The sequence below is a fragment of the Lathamus discolor genome, chromosome 6, assembly GCF_037157495.1.
Source record: "Lathamus discolor isolate bLatDis1 chromosome 6, bLatDis1.hap1, whole genome shotgun sequence".
Classification (NCBI taxonomy): Eukaryota; Metazoa; Chordata; class Aves; order Psittaciformes; family Psittacidae; genus Lathamus; species Lathamus discolor.
In genome coordinates this window covers 50,962,658-50,984,747 of record NC_088889.1, presented here as the reverse complement: position 1 = coordinate 50,984,747, position 22,090 = coordinate 50,962,658, and the positions used below count along the sequence as shown (strand labels likewise).

The window sequence follows — 22,090 nt, the reverse complement described above, 5'->3', positions numbered from 1 at the left end:
GGAAAAGAGCAGTGTGCGCATAAGATGTGTTCAGTCATAAAATACTTACAGCTTCAATTCAGCAAAGGGGAAGAGATGGCTTGGAAATGAAAGAGGTGGCCACAGGGTGCGATGTGCCCACGGGGCACCTGACCAGGAGCCATCAGAGAGGGCTCACCCAGGCCCACAACAGCACGCACACGCTTGCTTTGCTCAAATCCTTTCCCAAAGATTTATTGAAGATGGAAACCGCGGCACACCGGGTTACATTTGTAGGGGAAAGGGGGGTGCCCGAGTCACAGTTTTTGCATACGATGTGTTGAAAACCTCCTCGACAAACCCATCCCTTCCCCAGACCACTTTGGTTTTGCAATTAAAACACAAGGCGACCCACTGGGACAGATGAACAACACCCGAGAGTAACTACTGGCCATCAAGTGGAAAACCAAAATATAAATCAGTGAAATTTGATCAAGTGCGCTTTGGTCCTGCTCCCCATCTGCACTGCCACTGGGGAAGGGCTTGTTCAAGGACTGTATATTAAAAACAAGTTGAAAACTTAAGGGGATTTAAGAAAAACAAGCCCCTGCTGTGTGCTCCCTGCTCCCCTAAAGCCTGGTCCATGGCACCGTGATAAAGGGGCTTCTACTACAGATTTCTTATAAAAGAGGGGAGCAAAAATTTGTCTTAGAGCTGCTCTTGTGCATCCCCTGTAGAAGAGGTTGTTTGTCATGGCCCCACTTGCTGCAGAGAGGTGCTGTAAAATGTGTTAACTTGCTCCATCCAGGTGAGTCTCCAGGCAGGTCTCCACTGCAGCTTCACTCCCCTAGTCAAAAGAGCAAGGACTTTTCCAAATGGACGATGGGTCTTTTGAGGAGGCTGTGTGGAAAGGGAGCACCGCTGTTTTCTGTTGAATATAGAAAGCTCTTAAAAAATAAAAATAGAAGGAGGTTGCTTCCATCCACAGGGAGGAGGGTTGCTTTGTGTCGTTGGTCTCTGGTTTTATTTTACAGTCTGTAAAAATACTCTGGCCGTCCACATCCATTCACAATATAAAGCAGTAAAAAAAAAAATAAAATATATATATAAAATATGGTTTATTTATACAGTTACACTTGCAAGGCAATTGATCCTCCGCTGGCCAGGCCCTTCTACCTCCAGATGCTCTGCCTGGTTGATACAACTGCAAGACAAGACAAAAACCACCTGAGCAACCCCATCACAGCGGGCAAGCAAAAAGGGGAATGGAAAACAGGACGTACCTGAAGGCAAAGCCTGGGCTGGGAGATGGATATGCAGATGCCAGTGCATCTGCTGAGATAGAGGTGGACATTCTGGGCTGTGAGGAGGATGGCAATAGGGTCTTGCTGAGTGGATGGTGGTGTGGGTGGGAATGGGATACTGGCATACAGCCACCATTGCCATGGCAGGCAGGAACATCATAGCTTGCTCTTTTGTGGTGCAGGGTTAGGATTAGGATCACAGTAGGTGAGAGGAGTTTTGGGGGAAACTGGTCCCTATGATGGAGCAAAAGTGACTCCTGTATAAGATGGGTGCCAATCATCCCCATCCTAACCCTAGCAAGGTCTTAGCTCTGGGGGATGCATGGTGGCAGGAGAGGGGATGCGGAACATTCTCCGCAGCTCCTGGCAGGGCAGAGAGCTGGACCTCCAGTGTGCGAGCCCCTGGCAGCAGAGCGAAGGCTGCCAGGGTGTAAGCTTTGCTCTTCCTAATGGCATCTATAAATAGCTCTGGCCTCCTGCTCCCAGCACATGCTTGTTCTCTGCAGCCCATTTTGGGCAGCAAAAGCCTTTTCCCCTCCTTCCCACGCATCCTTCCCCAGCCCAGCTTGTGCTCCTGGGCGTCCATTGGGACATACGCACCCTCAGGGCTCAGGCTGGACACCAGTGGCTCTGGCAGGGTCCTGGGATGGCTGAGGAGCTGTTTGGTGCTGGCCTGGGGAGGCGAGTCTGCGCCGGCAGTGGGAGGAAAACCTACAGATGGGGAAAAATGCCTGGCTCAGGCTGGGCTTGCACCTCCCCTGTGCTTGCTGGGCACAGCTGCTGCGGTGCTATGGGGCAGCCACATCATCCTCTCTGGGTACTCCAGAGGAGAAGTGAACAGGTCCCTGTTTTTCCCTGTCACTTTCCACAGGAGCACCCCCCCCCATCTCCTTTCACCCCTGTGAGGATGTGGACGTGGCCCCAGGCACTGTGCTCACCCATCCCCAACCAAAGAGGTCATCTGTGGCTAGAGCCCATCCCCACCAGTCACAGCCAATGGGGGATGACACCGGCCCTCAGCAACCTTTTTGCCACTGCTGTGGCAGCAGCATGCAGCAATGCTGTGAAGGAAAGCTCCCTGCAGCTGCCCCGGCCCCCAAAACAGCAATGCAGGATATGACCACTGAGCGTGGCTACAAGCAACCCCAAGGCTTCAGTGGGGAGGAGGAAGGAGCCCCAAGGCTGGCAAACCTCAGAGACCCTGGGGGTGGGGAGTGAGTGCTGTGCCAGCACCAAAACTCCATTCCTGCTGCCTAACAGCAGTGCCCAGGGCAGAACTGGCCAGCTTTGGGCCCGAACCCTTGGAGCGGGTGCTGACCCCTTTGGAGGGGGAGGCTGGGAGCGGGCAGGAGTCCCCCGGAGCAGCCCCCGCGGCCGAGCCGGCGGCAGCGTGCTGACCTCCGTTTCTCCGGTAGGCTGGCAGCTCACACTGGCTCGGCTCCGGCTGGGCATCCTCCTCGGACCTGGCCTGCAGGACGGTCACCGTGGCCCCCGTCTGCTGAATAAACTGCTGCAAATTACACTGCCTCAGCTCCTTATTTAACTCCTCCAGCTCTTGGGTCTGGGCCTGCAAAACACACACCGAGGGGGAGGACAGGGTGAGCTGCATGTCCCTCCCATGCCCCAAAACCAGCTGGCATACCCACCCCGGGGCTGCTTCCCCTAGCTGGGGCTTACCCTGCCAGAGCTAGCAGAGACCTCGGGGGTAGTGTGGCTCAGCCACCCCTCTCTGAGGGCCTGTGGGAAGAAGGGATGAGGAAGGCATTGTTTTGGGAAGAGCCCTGCTTTGCTGCATCTCCACAAGAGGGTGTGAGCAGCCATCAAACTGTGGCCGCTGCGGTGCTGGGAGGTGCCAGACACAAATGAAATGCTCAAGACGAGATGCTGGAAGCATGGCCACCCCGGGGAAGGGCAGCTGCCACCCGCTGGCTGAGCAAAAGCTGCTCCATTCTCCTCCACCGAAGCGGACTGGTGGGCAGAAAGCAGGTGTCATGCAGCACCTGGACACCCTGAATCTGGGAGGCAGGCAAGCCAGGAAGCATCACGGCTCAGCCCCACAGCTGCCATCATCACACTGCGCAGGCCCTTGCACAGTCTGCATGGTCAAAAGGTTTCATGCACAGCCACCGTGGGACCTACATTGTCCTATCCCCTCTGCGACTCTATCCAAGATGATATTAACCCTTACGCCAACGCCACTGACCCTGCATATGGACCATTTGCTCTGGCACCACTGTCCGTGCGGTAGTAGGGTGATGCTGTGCTTCCTGTGCACCAGCCAGGAGGATCCCCAGCCCAGATGCAGCCTGCACAGGGTCAAGCTGCATTTCTGTGGGACCCTGTGCTGGCTGGGTAAGAGCAGCGGTGTCCCCCTGACAGTGGTTACTGCCTCTGAGCCACCTCCACGCACCCAGCCCCACACTCACCAGCCAGGTGTGGCAAGACCAACCCCACACAACCCATCAGCCCCCAGGCTGTCGGAAGGCTGGTCCCATCACCTGCCAAAGGTCATACCACCCCATGCGGCTGCTTGACCGGGTCCTATCTACCTGCAGGTTCCTTTCAGCTTCCTCCAGGGCCTTCTCCACACTGGCCAGGTTGCTCTCCAGCTGGGTCCCTTGCTTGACCTTGGCGTCTAGGTCCCTTTTCATCTTGGCAGCCATGTCCTCCAGCTCTGTGGGGCTGGGCACAGGGATCTCCTTCCCCCTCTTGGCTCTCTCTGCCATCTCCCACTGGATCTCCTCCTGCAGGGCTTCGGTCCGGGCGCTCAGCTCATAGATCCTCTGGGTGTACTCCTCCAGACTGGCCCGGAGGCTCCTAACGCGCTCCTGCCGCTCCCGCTCGCACTCTTTCTCCAGCCGGAGCTCAGTCTGCCAAAACTCCTCCTCGCCCAGCTCTGTCTCATTCCTCCGCACCAGGTGCTCTAGGTAGAGGATCTCATCCTCCTGACCCGTGAACCGGCCACGCTCCCAGAGCCGTAGGTCCATCTCCAGGGTGTCCCCATGGGCCTCCAAGGAATGCAGCTGCTCCTGCTGCCGCAGCACCCTCCTAAACAGCTCCTCCTTGGAGAGCTGGAGGACCCCACCACCCTCCAAGTCCATCCCCTCCCGTGCTTGGTGCCTCCAGCGGTTCATGGCAAATGGGTCACCTGCAGGACCCAAGTTGAAGGTCATGGATTTTTTTGGCTCCCGGGAACGGGATGCATCCGTGCTGGCAGGCCTGGGCTTGATGGGCAAGCTGGCCCGGATGAACGTCCTCTCGGGGGCTTGGGGAGCACCCTCTGAAGAGGGCCGCTCGGCCACGCTGGGGCCTGTCCGGCGCAGCACGAACTGCACGTCGTTGGCATACTGCCCGCATTTGGCCAGCGACTCCAAGGGGCACTCCAGTGGCAGCAGCTGCCGCTCCTTCTCCCGCAGCTTCTGCACCAGCACATAGCGGCCCGTCTGACCTGCCGGGAGGAGGTGAGCACGTCAGACTGGGAAAGCCATGGCCAGCAGTGGTGTACTGAGGCTGCTGACATGCTCAGAGCAGGACCCCTACCCACCCAAGGTCTCCTCTTCCCAGGAAGCACCCGCAAAGGGGCATCCCTCCTCCCCCAGCAGAGGGACATGGCTCACCTATGGCCCGCGCCAAGGCGATAACCACTTCTTGGCAGGTAGTTTGCTCTGAGACGCCACAGACAACCCTCTGGATCCCATCCACCCAGACCTTCAGCTCCATCCCCACGGCTGCCAGGCCTCAGGTGCACTGGGTCATTGCAGGACGGGTGGTCTGTAGGGAGAAAAGAAACCAGGTTTCCATCCCAAGCTGTTAATGAGGAATACGAGAAGCTTTACAAGCGACATCAATGATCATCTTTTAACACCAGCATCCCTTAAGGTGCATCCTAGACCAAGCAGTTGCTCGCTGCTGCGCTCCTTCAGTCTGTGGCTCACCCTGCACACAGACTGCGTATTTGTTGATTTTATTAAAACACTGGTGTTTACCTGCAAAAAAAGAGAAAGTTGTTTGCTTTTTTTTCCTCTCATGTCTGAGCAGTGGGTTCAAATCTTCCTGTGGTGGAAAATGATGGGGTTTGTGTGCCTGCATGGTGCCCAGAAGATGCCCAGGTTATTTCAGCTGCAAGCACAGATCTTTAACGGGTTCGTTGGACTTTCACTGTGATTTCTCTTACAATTTAGCAGCACAGAACCAAACAATAGTAGAAAAGGCAGAGAAATGACCGGCTGTGCATGCTCGCAATGGGACATTGAGAGAAGGTGCAGACAGTGCACATTTTAAACTATTTATATCCATCTCAATTTATCTGAAAATTTAATTAAGACATTGATTGAGATGAATTGATTAAGAGATTAAAATTAAGCCTCTTTCTGCACAAACCCAGAGGTAGTGTTTGGGAGGGGGAGCCAGGCAAAGCCCGAGCTCCTGGGGGATGCTCTGCCAACACTGGTGCACAGCCTGACTGCCACCCAGCAGTTACTTGTCCTGTGTTAAAATAACACCCGTTAGCCCGGGTGCACCCAACTCCTGCCTCTTCCAGCAGCTCAACAACAGCAAAAGCCTCCAAACCCCCCCCCCCCCCAAAAGCCCCTAATAAAAAAATTGAGCACAGTCTGTAAAGGACTCAGATATTGGAGCTTACAGTGTTCTCAAACACTGTGCAAACAAAGATGTATGTTTCCCCCCCCCCATAACACTCTCTTTTTCTAGCATCAGGCTCATCTGAAAGCCGTAAACAGAGGGCTGTGTACAGGAGATTCTCAGGCCCGCTGTCCGGAGGGTCCCAAACCACTTTCACAACCTAACCCAGCTGGTTGCAGCCTCTCCATCCCTCAGATGCAGCTCTCCCAAGTTTGTAGCCAGGTTGCAAGGAAGCTTGGCCTCAGGTTAAACACCACTTCTTGTTTGCTGCCTGCTTGAGTAACCAAAGGGAGGGGTCAAAGTGTCTCATTCCCAGTGATGAGGGAGTTTAGCCATAACTTGAGAAACACAAGGAGAAACCAGGGAAGAAGCCACTTGTCGAGGCCACTGGCCATAGGCGCCACCCCCGCACCGCTCACCTCCAAAACGTGGCCATGGAGTGGCTGCCGCAAATACCCTGGTGCTGAGCTCATGTTTGCCTTGGCTGGGCAGCCGGGGAAAACCGGTGGCGGTGAAGTGTACCCTGTGCTTGGCTGCTCTCCCTGTGAGCCCAAACCCACTCAGTTTTGCAAGGTTCAGCCCAATTTCATCCCAAAGCTGGGCTTTGCCACCACTCCCTACACCCTGTGCATTCAAAGCCACAAGTGGCCCCAGGTGCAGAGCAAAGTCCAAGCACCTCCAACGGCACCACCCAGCTCACCCTGAAGCCACTGATTCCTCCCCAACACAGCACCCTAATGCCAAATCTGGGGTGGCAACGCATGCTGGTGAGCAGCACCCCCATCCCAGCCAGGGACCCTGCCAGCATCAAACCCAGCTTCTCCTGCCCCAGCCCCAGGGGGAGGCCAGGAGCTTGGAAAGAAATAAGAAAGCAATAACGCAGGTGTCACACAGCCTTACCTAGCCTGGAAGTTCCAGGGGCTGTCAAACGCTGCCGGGTGTGGGAGCAGGATGGCTGCCAGCACACCAGTCCCAGGCACCTGCCTGGGTTCAAACCCAGCACCAACCTCCAGCCCTGCCTTGGCAATCATTTACCAGCAGCACCGCTGCCAAGGTGCTGGGAGCAGCAGCTTCTGTCCTGATACAGGGGAAATCACCCAAAAAGCAGCTAGTGCACCTCTCCTGGACACATCCCCGGGCACCTGAAAATCCAGCCATTTTTATTACTATGTCCTTAAATCCTGACAAGCACAGGGCAGCCCTGTTAACCAATTGCTCACCATAACCCAAGTTTTCCTTGGGGGTTGCTGTCCCCAGCTCATAGCCAGATAGGAGACGTTATCTGCCCCCTTGTATGGGTGTGATAAATACGGCTGGGAGCTGCTCCCTCCTCGGCCTGCCCTCCTCACCCCGTCCAGGGCAGGATCATAGAATGGTTTGGGTTGGAAGGGACCTTAAAGCTCTTCCAGTTCTAACGCCCCTGCCATGGGCAGGGACACCTTCCACTAGACCAGGGTGCTCAAAGCCCCATCCAACCTGGCCCTGAACACTGCCAGGGATTGGGCCACCACAGCTTCTCTGGGCAGCTTATTCCAGTGTCTCACCACCCTCGTCATAAAGAATTTCAGGATCTGCTCCCCCAGCCCACCCAAAATGTGCCTGGATGCCCCTCTTCCCTCAAAGCCCTGGCCCTCATGGAGGAGCTGATGGGATGAAGGCTCATCCTCATCTGGGAGGATAGCAATGCTCCCTGCACACATCACAACCTGCATGCAGCATCTTGTCTCCAGTAACCTACCACACCAGCATCACCTCTGCTGTAGGCCCACTCAGCTCTTTACCATCACTTCTAAAATAATAAGCAGCTGGGGGGCACTGTTATTCCTCCACTTGCAAACATGACCCTTCTCTCTCCAAGCTTTACTGCTGACCCCCTGCTTTAATTAGCAATGTCTTTGTTACACCACCAGGTAGCAAAAAGGGCTCTTGGTTTTTGGACAAGAATCACTTTTCTGGGGGAAGCAGCGCTTCCCAGCAGGAGGACGGTTTCCAGCTGCCTCTGTTTGTAACTGCCCTAGGAGGTCACCTTGACCATGAACCAGAAGTGCAGGCAGCTGCCAGGGCCCACTGGCTGTCCCAAAAACAGCACAGGGAAGTGAGCAGGTGGCTGTAGGCAGCAGGAAGCATCCCAAAAGGTGCTCTCATTTTACTCTTACAACACCCCTCCGCAGATTTATAAATAACTTTTATTGGAAACAGATTAACAAAGTGACTTTCTGCTCCCTTCCCCATGCAGTGGGTCCTAAAATTGAGGGTAAGGATGATTCATACCACAATTCCACCAAATTTCCTCACTGGGAGTTGGAATTTCAAATGCTGACACTGGTGGGGGGGGGGGGGGGGGGAAGGCGAAGGGAAGAGGTTTTTTTGTTTGTTGGGTTTTTTGGTTGTTAGTGCTTTCTAATTAACAACAGATCCTGCAGCTTTATTTTGTTTCCTGGCACTGCTGTCTCCCAGTCTCCCCAAAGCTGTGGGGCTAAAGAGGAGCTGAAGGAGGCGGATGCACATTTTGCACAGCTCCTGCAAACCACCATCCTAATAGCTGCCGGGATTCGCAAGGGTTTGGTGATGTCCCAGAACCTGAAATAATATATGGCCAGCCAAGAAAACTGGCCATCCTCCTTACACAAGTGAGGACCACCATCAGTTTGCAGGGACTCCCCCCACATCCTACACAGGAATTCTGAGAAGCTGAGACAGCACCTTCCAGCCAAGGACTGCAAACACTTTGCAAGTGTGTTTCTCTCACACAGAAAAAAAAAAAAGAACCATATTTGCTTAGGAGGAAAAAACCTACCAGTTTCGCATGCAACAGCAAGGCAAATGCAACCCAAATCCCAAAGCATCCCAAATGCCTCTCGGCTGCATCCCAAACACCTCTAACAGATCTCCTAACAAGTACTGTCTGGTATCAGCATGGAGGTTCTGAGCCAAGCATCCCACCAATGCTGAGGTTTCACCCATTTTGGGGGGTCCGCTTGGTATGTCCACTCCTGGCAGAGGGCTGGGTACAGCGCTGGGCAGGCAGGAAGCACAGCGAGAGCTTCCCAGCAAGCCTAATTAAAACTGCAAAATCCAGAAGCCAAGAATCCTTTCACATCAGGTTTTGGGCTGGGGTTATAAAGACTCATAACTAATAAATAAAGATGTATTTGTACTTGAGAGCAGGCTATGATGAGCTCACCATCCAAAGAGGACCGAGTTGTCTACAGGGCCAGCAGCAGTGCATCCCTCTGGATGTGTTCCAGGCAGATGCTGGAGTACTCTTGGTCATTTTATTACTGCTTTGAACCTGACCCTCTCACTCCTCTCCTGCCCTGCGCTGGGGGTATGCTCATCCCAGCTGTGTGCAGACACACAGGTAAACAAAAAACCCCAATACATGAGTAAACAGCAAGTGATGAGGGGAGGAGTCACTCATGCCACCACCCTGCATGCCGGAACACTGGCAGGCTGGCTCTGACTCACTGCCTGGGATCAGCTGCTGTGGTGATGCATCCAACAGCTATTTAATGCTTCCTGAAGTCTCTCCCTGCCCCAAGCATGGACACCAAAGGGAAGAGATGGCACTTGCCCACATGCTGAAACCTTCTTGTGGGACAGAAGCCTTGCCATTACTCAGGTGTGGAAAGGTGACCCAACATCGAGAAGATCCCCCGATGATGCTCATCCTGCAGCAGGTTGGAGGTCTTCATCCAGGCTCTCCTCCAGCCCATTAACAGTGTCCTCCCATCTTAGGTCCTCCTTTTGGAGCGGCATCACCTGCCCTTGGCTGGGCTGTTGCAGGGATAGACCAGCTCTGCTGGACTTTCTAGACCATGTCCATTCCAGGCCACAAGGTGACCAGAGTCAAAGCTTGAGGCCGTCACTAAGGGCTGACACCACTGGCAGGTTCAATGCTGGGCAAAGATCAGCTACAGCAAAGCTTGACACTGCGGCTCTTCCTGGTCTGGCAGGTCCCACGCTGGGTAGAGATGATCATCCACAGTTCTGTGCAGCAGAATCTGGCTACCACTGATGGTTGCTGTCACTGCAGCATGGAGCACCAGGCAGAGCCCTGCCTGCAGCCTTGTGGTGCAGGACCTTTACACAGTGCCATGTTCATCCTGAGGATGCTGGCCCTGGAATCCTAAGCAGACACCATCTCATAGCCTAGTGCAAAGCAGCCAAGAACACCACCTGCCAAAAAGAGGTCATCATCTTCTGCAGTGTGGAGGCCATGAGGGTGCACGCAGGACACAGGCACAGGGCTCCAGCCCGGTGCAGCAAATGGGATACTTTATCCGTATGCAAAGAGCTGACAGGGGTTAAACCAGCTCGAGAGGTGACAAACAAGTCCCACCAGAGCAGTCACAGCCCAGAGAGGCAGCATCCTGTCACAGGGAGGGTGTGCAAGTGTTACTCACCCCACAGGCCTATTGAAGCCACCAGCTCTTACGCAACGTGGCCACAAACACCCAGGAGCAAGGAAGCAGCAGGCACAGGGCTCTAATTCACACCCAAATGTCTTATTTAGGGGTAGCCATAATAATCCCTGCATCCGTGGTCCACCCATCGTGCTCCATCGAGCTCCCTGCTCTGCCACAGCATGCCTGACAGCGAGTCCTAAAAATCAGCAAGTACTGAAATTGGTAATTTTAAAACCACAAGGACTTTGAGAACTCCACTTTTTTCTCCTTGTTCAGCTGGAGAAGCCCCAGCTGGGGACAGGGATTATCACTGCAAATGTACCCTGAAGGTGCAGCTTTACCAGAAAGGTGCGGATGGATCCCAACTCACATGCACCCCCAGGCTCTGTTGCACTTCGATAGCAAGCAGCTTCTGCTGGAGGCATCTTATGATGCATAACACACACTTGGCATCTCCTGAAGTTACATTCATGTTTCCAAGGCTTTTTGAACCCAAAGGAAATTGAATAGCCAAGACGAGGAAAACAAAGCTGTGGTACTTGCATTGCCAAAAAACATCACTTGAGCTTGAAGCCACAGATCACTGTTGAAGTCCCCTGGCATCCCAAGGGGGACATGTCCCATGCATTAGGATCTTGCAGGAAATGCCTGAAGAGACAGATTTCTGGAGAGCCATAAGCACCACGCCAGCAACCCCCCATTAAGAGCAAATTAGAGGGTTAGCTATTTTCTGCTCCACTTCCTCCCCAAAATTACAGACCCATGTTAACATGCCCAGGGTGTACAGGCAAACCTGACCAATGCTGAGCAGGGTGGGAAGAGCCAGAGACAAATCTTGCCCTGCACTATGATGCAGGATGGCGACTGGCCTTGGGGTGATGGCCTTTCACAGGGATTTAGGGCAGGGAGGCTCATCACCCAGTCGATGAAGAAGCAGCTCACCCCATCCCAGCTCTACCTACAGAGACTTCTCTCACCGTTTTTTCCACCCAAGCTTTTGGCTCTGTTGCAGCATTAGACCTACATGAAAGATTCAGAAACAGCACTGGGAAGGAGGTGGGGGACCTTTTTTCCCTGTCTTAAACCACAGTTGGTGACCACGGCAGGCAAGTACTGAGAGCTATGTTGAAACATCAAGGATTGTGGGCAGCAGTGACATGTCAGGGATGTTTACCAGCCAGTCCACTCCACAAATGAGCAACAACTAAAAGCTCATTACAAATTAAAAGAAGCAAAAAACCCCCCTTCACCTACTGCATGCACTCATGTTACAGCCTTTCAGCCTGGAAGGGGAAGGATCATCTTCCTCACCTTATTGCATCGTATTTCTCCCTTGAAGCGCTACTGTCCACAGGGGGAGCAGAGCTGGCAAGGCTTGCTAGTACAGTCTGCTGTAAAGATGAAGGTTTGCAAGGGACACATCAGCAGCACCTGCTATTGCTGTAACCATTACCATCAACCACAGATGCGTGAGTGAAGAGCAACTTCATGGAAAAAGCCGAGAGTAAATTCATAGTTTCTTCTCAAGGGGGTGAAGCAAAATTAGCAACGTTTAGCTTAGAGGGGAAAGAGGAAAGGCTCTTGCACTGCCACGCTCCTTTTTTCTTGTGCAACTGAACCTGCCCAGGAAGGGCTGGGGAAGTGTTTGGGTGCCCAGATCCCAGCATAGGGGCAAGGTATAGGTACACAAGCTGGGTGTGGGTACTTTTGGGCTCTAGGCTGACCTAGATTAGGTTTGAGGATTAGGGCTTGTACTTGAAAACCTTTCAGGGTTGAGTCCACCCCACAATTTTTCCATAAAACTATTGCCTTGTAGTTCCAGGCACTGCTGCACTGAGCAGCCACAGCCCAGCTGTGAGCCCCAGCAGAGCAGTGCTGGGATGCCCAAATGCTCATCATCTTCAGTGCAAGACTCACAATCCAGCTCCTAAAAGCCAGGCTCTGAGGGGTATTTGCCAGACCATCCGCATGCAAACACAACCCCTCCACACATCTGCCAGCAGGTCCAGCATCTCTGTAACATTCATCTTCCACAGCAGTCATCAGGGAAAGCATGATGCAGTTTGTGACTATTCCTCTGTTATTATAAACAGCCCATTCCCCAAGTCAGAAAACAGCTTATGTTTCTCGTCACGCAGGAGAAATGCTACGAATCTGGAGGTGCAAGAGCCTGTTTGAGCCTTGGAAATAGTCTGAAATACCCAGAGTACCTGCTTTCTCCTCCCCAGCCAAAGAGGGAAAGCATTTCAACTTTCTGCAAATTTCCACTTCCCCAATCCAAGGGTGAGAACAAAATGGGGAAAACCCAATCAATGATCTGTTTTTCCAAGTGCCTCCAAAAAGCCACAAATGACCCTCAGAATGCAGCTTGTGATGCTTGCCTGGTCCAGCCCAGAGGATGAGGTGCACCTTAGCCACCTACAAGTCAAGCAGAGACAAACACTGACCTGCCGCTCTCCCTGTCTCATCTCAAAGCGATCAAGGATTTTATTTCCATAGGATTACAGGAAATTTCAGGCTCTGCACCTCTCCTCTGAGTAGGACCAAAAAAAGCCAAAGGGCCCACAAATATTCTCCTCCTCAACCTGCCTTCCAGCCTCCTTCAGAACAGCTGGCACCAGCCAGCAGCAAGCCTCTTTCCACTCCAATTCTCATCCTAGGGGAGAGGGTAATTAACAATTTAGCAAGTGCAAAACTGGGGATAAACCTTCCAGATTTTGTTTTCCATTTCCAGAATAGCTTTCAGGTTCCTACCCTGCCTTGGAAAGCGGTCACACATCAAGGACACACGGCTGGGTCTCCAGAAAAGAGGATTCATTGATGAATATGCAGGTACATGCTGCCACAGATATTTATTTATAACTTTGTGGGATTAAAAAGGCCTTTAATGACCATTTGCCGAGAGCTGAAATCACTCCTTTCTCTTGCACACAGAGGCACAGAGTCAAATAAAGAAGAGACCAGAATTAGTCCAGGCTGAAACCTTTGATAAGACACGGGTATTTTAGAGGTCTCTGCTTTCATGCTACCTGGCACATGATTAATTAGGCAGAGGTGCTATCAATCCCTGCCTGAACCCACCCAGAGACAATAAGCCCTTTAAAGCACTAAAATGGAGGCATATCTCTGGAGAGGCAACTCAATCCCCTATCTGGCATTAAAATACATGGGGCCATCAATCGGGGGGAGTGGTACAAGTCACTGTCCTTCAATAAGTGATGGATATCATGGCTGCATGGCCAACTTTAACCCCTGAAATCACCTTGCTGGGAGGTGGCAAACCTCTGGCTGAAGGGGTTTTGACGCTGGCAAAGGTCTCCATCTCCCGTTCCGCACATAGGTGTCCTTACAAATGCTGGTGGTCAAGGGCTCCACTGGCACTTGGTGTTACCTGGAGGACCAAGATGGGATGGAAACTGGTGCCAGGAACTGCACTGGCCCTCTTGCCTGCATGGAGAGGGAGATGCTATAAAAATATCTTCTGTTTTCCAGAAGGATTGAGGAGCCCAATCTTCATGCAACTCATGCTCACCTGGGGTTGCTCTGGGGAAATTCAGCCTTTTGAACCTCCTACCCCAACTTCTTTAAGCTCCCAGCAGGTCATTAAAAGGCCAAATGAATTCAAAGAGGACAACACCGAGTCCAATGTCACATCCTAGGCAATCTTCAAACCGCATTAAAACACTCCAATAATTACTTAAGGTGGCGTAGATTTGAGGGACAACTAATCCTCAGCGTGCAGCATCTCGAAGATGCAAAGCTATGTTGTTTCTAGCACATCTAATCCTGAGTCCCAGGGATATTTCCAGAGTGGGAGAGCAAACGTCCTTTCACAACGTGAGATACCGAGTTTGCAAGACTCTTGAAAGATTAGAAAGAGCAACAGGAGAAGAACAAAAACCCACAACCACAAAAAAAAAAAAAAAAAGCCAAACAAACCCTACAGGAATCCTTTCCATGGTACAAATTCCTGTGCAGATACAGCTTTCTTCCCCACCAGTGGTAGTGCAAATGGGAATACCTTGGACCAGGTAGGATGTGGCACAACTTGGTACCCAGACTGGGTTAGCCCTGTGAAAGCCCCACAGAGCCATCCCTTTGGTATGGGACCCTGAGGACTTGGCAAGCTGCCCTAAGAAAGCTCTGTCCCAGAGGAATGAGGCCAAGCAGGAGAGGAAGAAGGGACCTGGAGCAAGCCTAGGAAATACCCGACTTTCTATAGTCACAAACCATTAAGCAAAGACCTGGGCATACTGGTCAAGGAGACCACAAGCTGCTTCCTGACAATTGAGCTCAAGTGTTTCCTCAGAGAAGCAAGGGGTGTGTCACACTGCAGGAACTAGCCAGCACGAATCACAACATGCTAAGAGGAAAAAGCCTGGTCCACCCAGCTTTCCCACCACAGGTATGCTTGACTCTTTGCAGAGAGGAGCACTGCCACCCCCCAAAACTGCCAGAACTTGAGGAAAAAAGTAAAAATCAGCAAGTGAAAACAGCAACCTCAGAGACTCCAACAAAGCAAAGCCAACCCAACCCATTTTTATTATCTAGATATGTCTGTGGTGTTCACTCAACACCCTGCACACCACCAACTGCCTCAGGCAAGCATCCAGAGGCAGAGACCAGCTCCCTGCTGCATGCTCACACCTCCCAGGGAAGACAATATTCCCAGCAGGAATCATTAAACAAGCAACAGCTTCCACCCCTTGCCAATGGCTTCCCCATGCTGGCAGGAAGAGCAGGGAGCAAAGGGGAGGCTGCTGCTCATCAGGATTCTCTGCTGACACAGCTACTCATCTATAGGATGCTATAGGTGCCTCTAAAGTCCCTGTGCTCTGGAGCACAGTGCTAGGTCTAACAATATGGGGGACCTCCAAGGGGACCCTAATACCTGGTGGCATACCCTGACAGTTATGCAGAAGGCATTTGGGAGACATAGGAAGGTTTGAGCATGTGGCTTTTAAGACCAAGAGCTCCAGCAGGTCCTGCGCTGTACAGGGTTACAAAGCAGAGCAGAGGAAGCCTTCCCAAACTGAGGCAGTGCTCAGCTGCCCAGCTGAGGGCTGATCCGCCCATGTCTTCAGGTAAGAAGTGTTGTGCTGTGGCATCCCCCCCCACCTTTTTTTCTTATTGTAGATGACTAGCCTGGGGCATCTGGAAGCACCTCAGCCCTCAAGAAAGTGCTGACTGCAGTCCACAAAAAGGCAGATAATCAGCTGCTTTTAGACACTCATGAACTTGGCATCTGAAAAATGGAAGGGCATGAAATTGTTAGCAATCATTTACAATAATAGGATTTTGTTAAAAACTTTCTGTGGAGACACGCTTATGCCTTAATTTGACTACAGAGGTTTACAAGGGCATGGACAAGTTGGGACAGATCACGGAATATCCCTTAAAAAGATGCTCTTAGAAACAATGCATACAAACAGAGGTAATACTTAAAGCATCCCTCACGCCTTTATTTAAACTTGGGCACGGAGCAACCCATCTCCAAGCAGCACCTGGACTTCTTCCTAGCTCACCACAGCACCTGACATCACAGACTCTGCTCTGAAGCCTTGGCACACACACCACGGCCTCCCAGCCAGGGAGGATTAACCTCTTGTCTGGATTTGGTCTCAAAGCATACGGCAGAATGGTTCGGGTCACTTGCAAGCCACCACTGGAGGTTTTTTCCATAGCACAGAACAAACACAGGACAGAGCAGAGAGATGTTTAAAACATGGATGAGATGAACCAGTAGGGCAATACTTGTCTGCAGCGCATGGCAATGGTGAAGGCAACCACGACACGTCTCCACTATAGCGGTGGACAACACACACATTGTCAAAGCACACCAGCTCCCATTTACTTTCAGTCCCCAAAATACTTCATCACAGATGCTCCTCTATTTGCCTAGGCTACCACACTACCTCTTTTGGTCAAGTCATGTTTCAAAGAGCAGGCATAGGAGCACTCTGGGATGATTTAGACCAGCCATTGCCGCATGGCTTTGGCCAGCCACCACTTGCTGCCAAAAGGTTTGGTCAAGCCTGGCAAGCTCCTCAGCATGCTCACTGGGGCCTGCAGGTACCCAAAGCTACAGGGTGCCTGAGCACAGCTCTAACTTTTTCTTAAGCATAAGGATAAGGTATTTAAAATAAATCAGACTTAGTTCTTAAGCTGGTTTATTATCTCATGGTCAGACTGTTGAACAGGTCTCCCCCTTCAAGCCTTGGGTAGAGCTAACTCCCACATCCCTCTTGCACTCATTCGCAAAGAGTTGTAATTTTTAGAGCAACCGGCACACGCTTGCTAGGGGATTTCAAAAGTGCAGAAGCCCTGGACTCTCAGTGCCCAATGCTGCGGGGTGCTGGGCACCTGCAGGCTCTGCAAGCTGCAGCGCTCCCTGGCCTGTGAAAAGGTGGAAGAAAGGTTTTAGGAAGATGCAGGCACTGGGGGAGGGGGGGGCCTCTCTTGGTTTCCATGCTATTTCTTTCCAGAGGGCATAGAGAAGCCAGCAGAGCTATGGTGAGAGGGAGACCAGGCACTGTTCTCAGGCTCTCTCAACAGATAACCAGCAGATAACCAAGGTGTGGGAGGATTCCTGGCATTCCAGCCGCACCAGCAGAAGGTAAGAGCACTCCCCCCTTCCCTGAAACCCCTTCCCAAGTACACACTGCCAGCACTGCCCAGTAAGGAAGGCAAGCAGCATTGAGATATGCTTCTTGCTCATAACCACTGCAGATAGAGCATGTGCACACATGCATTTACTCTCTTCTCCCTAGGAAGAGCTGCAGTTCTTGATGCACGAGGAGCGCGGGCGGCCCCACACAGCTACCCTGCAAGATGAGCTGACAACTGCATCCCTGTCCCATCCTGGCTGGATCCAGTGCCCCAGCATTTGACAGCCAAACTCTGATATTCGTGCTGCCACACGTTCTGGGGCTCGGCGCCTGCCCGGCAAGTCTCAGCAGAGCACCAAGCCGGGGCCCGCAAGTGTGCCGTTAGCACCGGCACCCCTGGGAACTGGCCCTGGCTTACTGCAATGAGCACCCACAGCTCCCATTTCACCACCTTGGATCATTTCTCACCCATTTTCACCTGCCTTTTCCTAATTTCTCCTGAAATCAGCCATCCAGAGGTAAGTGCCATGGGCTTTGCCGGAGGCAGCGGCTCTGAGTGCATAAGTGCATACCCCTTTTCTCCACGTAATGCCACCCTCAAACCCACGTTTGTGTTTTTAACCTGCCATTGGATTTTAACATGCAATTACAAAGTGCTGTTACAGGAGAGGGAAAAAAACAGGGAGAGGAGTTTGTTCTCCCACCAGCAGCAGGCCACAAGCAGAGTTACGAAACAACCTGCTGGCAGAGTTCACAGAAGGCATCAGAAGTATGCAGCAAGGAGCCAGGCTCTTATCGAGGAATTTAACCCCTCTCCTCAGGGAGCTGGAGACGTCTCTGAATGGGGGGAGGATAGACAGCTTTACCCTGTGGATGCAGACTGCGAGGGGAGGCTCCTGGCACGGGTAGCTGAGACCTGACACCACTTCGGCTGCTCTTCCACCGTGGGCTCTGGTGGCATTTTCATGGTGCCACTATGCTCTGGCCGGCATTTTCAGTGCTAAGAGGGACCGTGATGCTGCTCCTTCAAGTGGGGCTTGGGCGTGCCATATCGGCGGCAAAGCTGCTGGGGATGTGGTGCCAGTTCGCGGTGCAAAGCCATTCAGGGCTCGACCGACTCGGACACAACCAGCGCAGCACTGGGCAGGTGGCACATGGACTCGGGGTCGTGCAGTGCCGAACACTGCTCCCAGTCATCCCAGCCCGGGCTCTCGCTAATGGATTCTGGGTTTTCGCAGGCGTACTCTGTCCCCAAGTCACCTCCTCGCCATCCCTGCCCCACTCCGCACACGCGGGCACACCGTGGCACTCCACAGCCCCGACAGGATGGGGTTACCACCGACGACGGTGGGCCCTACCAGGCGGGCGACGCGCCCGCTGTCCCCGTGGGGGGGGCTCAACCCCTCCGCCGCAGCAGCCACCCCTGCCGGGGCTGCTCCCTGGGGTGCCGGCCCGGCTGCGGGCAGGGCCTCGCCGCGTCCGGGTACCGCAAAGCAGCGGCGGCCCCTCGCCGGGAGGCCCGGCCAGGCCCCACCGCACCGGCGCGCACTCACCTGCCGCCGGCCCAGCCACGGCTACGCGGCTGCAGTTCCGCTCCTCTGAGGCGGCCGCTCCCCTCCGGCCCAGCCCGGCCCCGCCGCGCCGCTCCGCTCCGCAGCGCGGAGCCGCAGCGACCCGCAGCTCTGCCACCACAGCCCTTCCCGCCCCGCGCCCCGCCCCCGGCCCCGCCCCCGCCAGGTGAGACACGCCCCCTCCTCATGCCACGCCCCCCGGCAGGTGAGCCCCGTCCCACCCCCCCCCCACTCCCAGCACCCCAGGTCCTGCAGGATCCTGGGTGCTGGGAAAGGAAATCGCTGATTCTCTTTTCCTTGTAACAAAAAAGTATCAATTTCTTTTTTTTTTTTTTTTAAATAAAAACTTACTTACATTCTTATATTTTTAAAGTCTTGAATTCTCCCATCTTTTTACCAAAAAGAACTCTTAAATTCTCCTTTTTCCCCCCAAAGGCTTAAATTCTCCTTTTAAAAATCCTATTTAAAAAAAAAACAAAACATTAAATTCTCCTTCCATTTAAAAAAGAGGTCGTAAATTCCCTTAAAAATAATAATAAAAAAAGACTTAAATCGTTATCATGTATTTTTAAAAGAAGTCTCAAATTCTGCTTTTTTAGTAAGAAACCCAACCAAAGCCACACTGTATTTCTCTACCCCCAGCTCCAGGCCCCGCGGGGCCATGCAGACAGGCTCATTCCCGTTTGGAAGCGCTCAGCTGCACCTAAAAGCCAGTGCCTGTCCAGTGGCAGGGCCCAGGACTCCACCTGCCCCAGGAGGAGGCAACCCCTTTTCACAGAGGGAGAGCTCAGCCTGAACCAGGAGGTGGGCATAGCTCCTGCACCCAGTGCCCTTCAGTTGTCCAGGGCCTTCGAACGCCCTAAAACTGCAGAGAGGAGATGGGAGGGAGACCGGTTCAGCCAGTTTGGGAAGAAGCAGGTGCCTGCTGCCGTGTCTGAGGCTTTGGAAACTCCTCGCCTCCTCGCTTCACCTGCTTTTCCCCCCAAACCCACCCAAAAGTTCCTCACGCCTTGCATGACAGTGCCCTTCCTCCATAGCCCACCAAACAATGAGGGTGGCTGTGATGGTGATACCTCTGCAGCAAAGGCACTTCAGCCATGCCTGTGCGGGTGCAACCCCAGTGCCAAGCATTTCCTGCAGTGGGGCAGACACACAGTTACCTGTATATTTCTTTATCCAGAAGCTCTTGTGAAATGTCCTACCACTCACGAGAAAGAATAACCTACCCATCAGACCACAAGTGCCGAGGTGGCTGCTCTAAAAGGGATTTCAAAACTGCTGCTCCATCATGAAATGTGTGTTAATTTTTATGTGTAGTCAGAAAAATCCCCATCTCACGTGGACCTCACCATATTTATGACATCCTTAGCTACTTGCTTCTCCACATCCAAGCTGCTGGGATTAAGAGGTGATGCAACATATGAGTATGTAGCTGTCACTCGGCAGCTTTAATTGGGATTTTAAATGAAGTTTTCTGTTGTCCTGACGTATTCCTCATAATTATGATCTCCCAAAATCAGATAATGCATCTGGCGCTCCGTAACACAGGCCATGCCCTGGAGACCTTACAGCACAGGAGGAACAAAGATCTCTATAAGAAAACAACAAAAGCTGTTCTCAGGAGATACATATCTTATTTATTAGCTTGGATACTCTTCTGAGATCCTAATCGGACACAAATTGAGCAGAGGTTCATTTGCCACTAGTGAGGTGTGTTGCCTGCCTTTAATAAAAGGATTTTGAGTTTTAAATCTTTCTACCATTAGCAACTTGTAAAAATATTGGAAATCTCTTTTCACTTGGAAAAGTAAAGCTATTACTCTAAAATAAACTTCAAACTGCACCTGTGCATCTACATGAACCCTTGATCCACCACCCTACAAAGAGTTCTCCATGCCTTCCATTGGCCGAGATGGATGAAAGTGTCCGGGGGACAGTTTCATACTGGTGAGCCCTTCCAGGCCAGCTACTCATGGATCACCTTCTCGAACACTTGCAGTGTCTCAGTCCAACCTCCATATTTATTCCCGAAGCTCCTCTGGTGCCAAGGCCATCCTCAGGGATTGACCCAGGCACAGCGACTGAGTTGGTTTCTGACTTGTGCTCACTGGATCCTCACTGGCTTTTCTGAAGGTACTCATACATTGAGCAACCAAGCTGCTTTCAGGAGGAGAGCGGAGCTATCTCAGCATCTTGAGCAGTTGAATTATAAGCAAGCAGGTCCTTTGGTCTCTCCAGCAGCCTCCCTGTTGCAGATGAGATAGTAACCGTACCTGAGTTTCCCCAAAGAAGGTGATGCTGTCTTGCCGATGTACTCAGGGGTGCAACAAGAAGACCCCTTGTTCTGATGCTCCTTAACATACAGAATTTGTTTGCACAAAACCCGCTCTCATGAGTACAAATGTACTGTGTGCTAGCAGCAGGTCATCATTTGGTGACCAGCTGTCTCCCCCCTTAACAAAGCATACCTCCACTGAGAGGGCCATCCGCACCAGCTCAAGCACAGCAGCGTTAGCCCCTGCTACAGCTTTTCACTTAACAGTCAGCACTGGGGATAAGGGGACAACAGTTAATTGAGGCATCGGAATCTGTGAAGTTGTTGGGTTTTAGCTTTTGAGCTGAAATCCAAACCCACCTGAGCTGAGGCAGGGAGGGGAGAGTAAAGTTAATTTTGCAAGCCCATCTCAAAAAGGAGAAAGTCAGAATTCAGGTTTTCAGAGGTACTCCACATCCACTGGTGTCCACAGGAGCTGAATGTGGTCAGCATCATCCAGCTATCAGGCTATCAAACCTTCTTGCTGGCCTGAAAGTCATCTGTTCTTTCACCATCTCCCACCAGGCACTGCTGGAAGCAGGAGCTGCAGTCCCCTTGCTCCTGGGGTACAAGGGCTGCATGGTTCCCACTGTGCTTTTCTCTCCTTCTCCCTTTGCCATGGGTTCCTTGAAACCTTGGGAATCTGCCTCCAGACCCTGTAAGCCTCAGGAAACTTGTCAGTCATCACCCCTTCCCAACACTGCCATGACGTTTCATACGCCACAGAGAAATAACCCTTGCCTGAGTCAGCACACCGAAGGGCACATTTCCTCCAAAAGATGAGCTTCCCTGTCAAATTGAAACAATTGCCCCCCAAATCTCATCATTTCCAGTGAAGAAGTGCCTCCTGTTGCTCAGCATATACTTGTAACAGGGTTGGGAAGTCCCTGCTGACCCTTGCAGCAGTCTTAGGACTTCAGGAAAGTTTAGAGGATGTGAAGTCTTTACAGGTTTCTTTGGAAGGTTTTGAACCCACCGTTGTTTTTCTGGCAAGCGTTTTATTATGCAACCACACACTGCTCTACCAAGAAACAGAAGATGCTGCCTTGAGTGTAACAAAAGGGCTTGTCTGGAAGAATTTTTTCCTCTGTTTCTAGGACAACAAGAGATACAAGAAAGAAAAAAGATGTTGCAGCATCACAGGAAAGCTGAATTGGGCTCAGCACTGCAAAACCACTGCAGCTGACTGCCAGTGTACCACGGTCTGCACCCCACCATTCCCACCTGCAGGCTTGCCTGGGTTAGAACTTGCAGGAAGGAGAAACCTTGGTCTGGTGGGAAGGCT

The 22,090-nt window shown here is 52.3% G+C and overlaps 1 protein-coding gene across 2 annotated transcripts; it reads right to left on the bottom strand.

Annotated features, from left to right (window-relative positions):
- Nucleotides 1–193: 193 nt before the first annotated feature.
- On the bottom strand, nucleotides 194–18,615 carry RASSF7 (Ras association domain family member 7). Of its 2 annotated transcripts, XM_065686838.1 has the most exons (6): nucleotides 18,474–18,615; nucleotides 4,880–5,033; nucleotides 3,812–4,710; nucleotides 2,661–2,829; nucleotides 1,863–1,973; nucleotides 194–1,162 (listed from the first exon to the last, which is right to left on the bottom strand). In XM_065686838.1, exons 2-6 carry the CDS (start codon nucleotides 4,980–4,982, stop codon nucleotides 1,131–1,133), a joined length of 1,314 nt encoding a protein of 437 aa, XP_065542910.1. In that variant the 5' UTR covers nucleotides 4,983–5,033; nucleotides 18,474–18,615; the 3' UTR covers nucleotides 194–1,130. The 2 variants fall into 2 exon arrangements, with proteins under 2 accessions (XP_065542910.1, XP_065542911.1); XM_065686839.1 differs by lacking the exon at nucleotides 2,661–2,829.
- Between the last annotated feature and the right edge of the window lie 3,475 nt (nucleotides 18,616–22,090).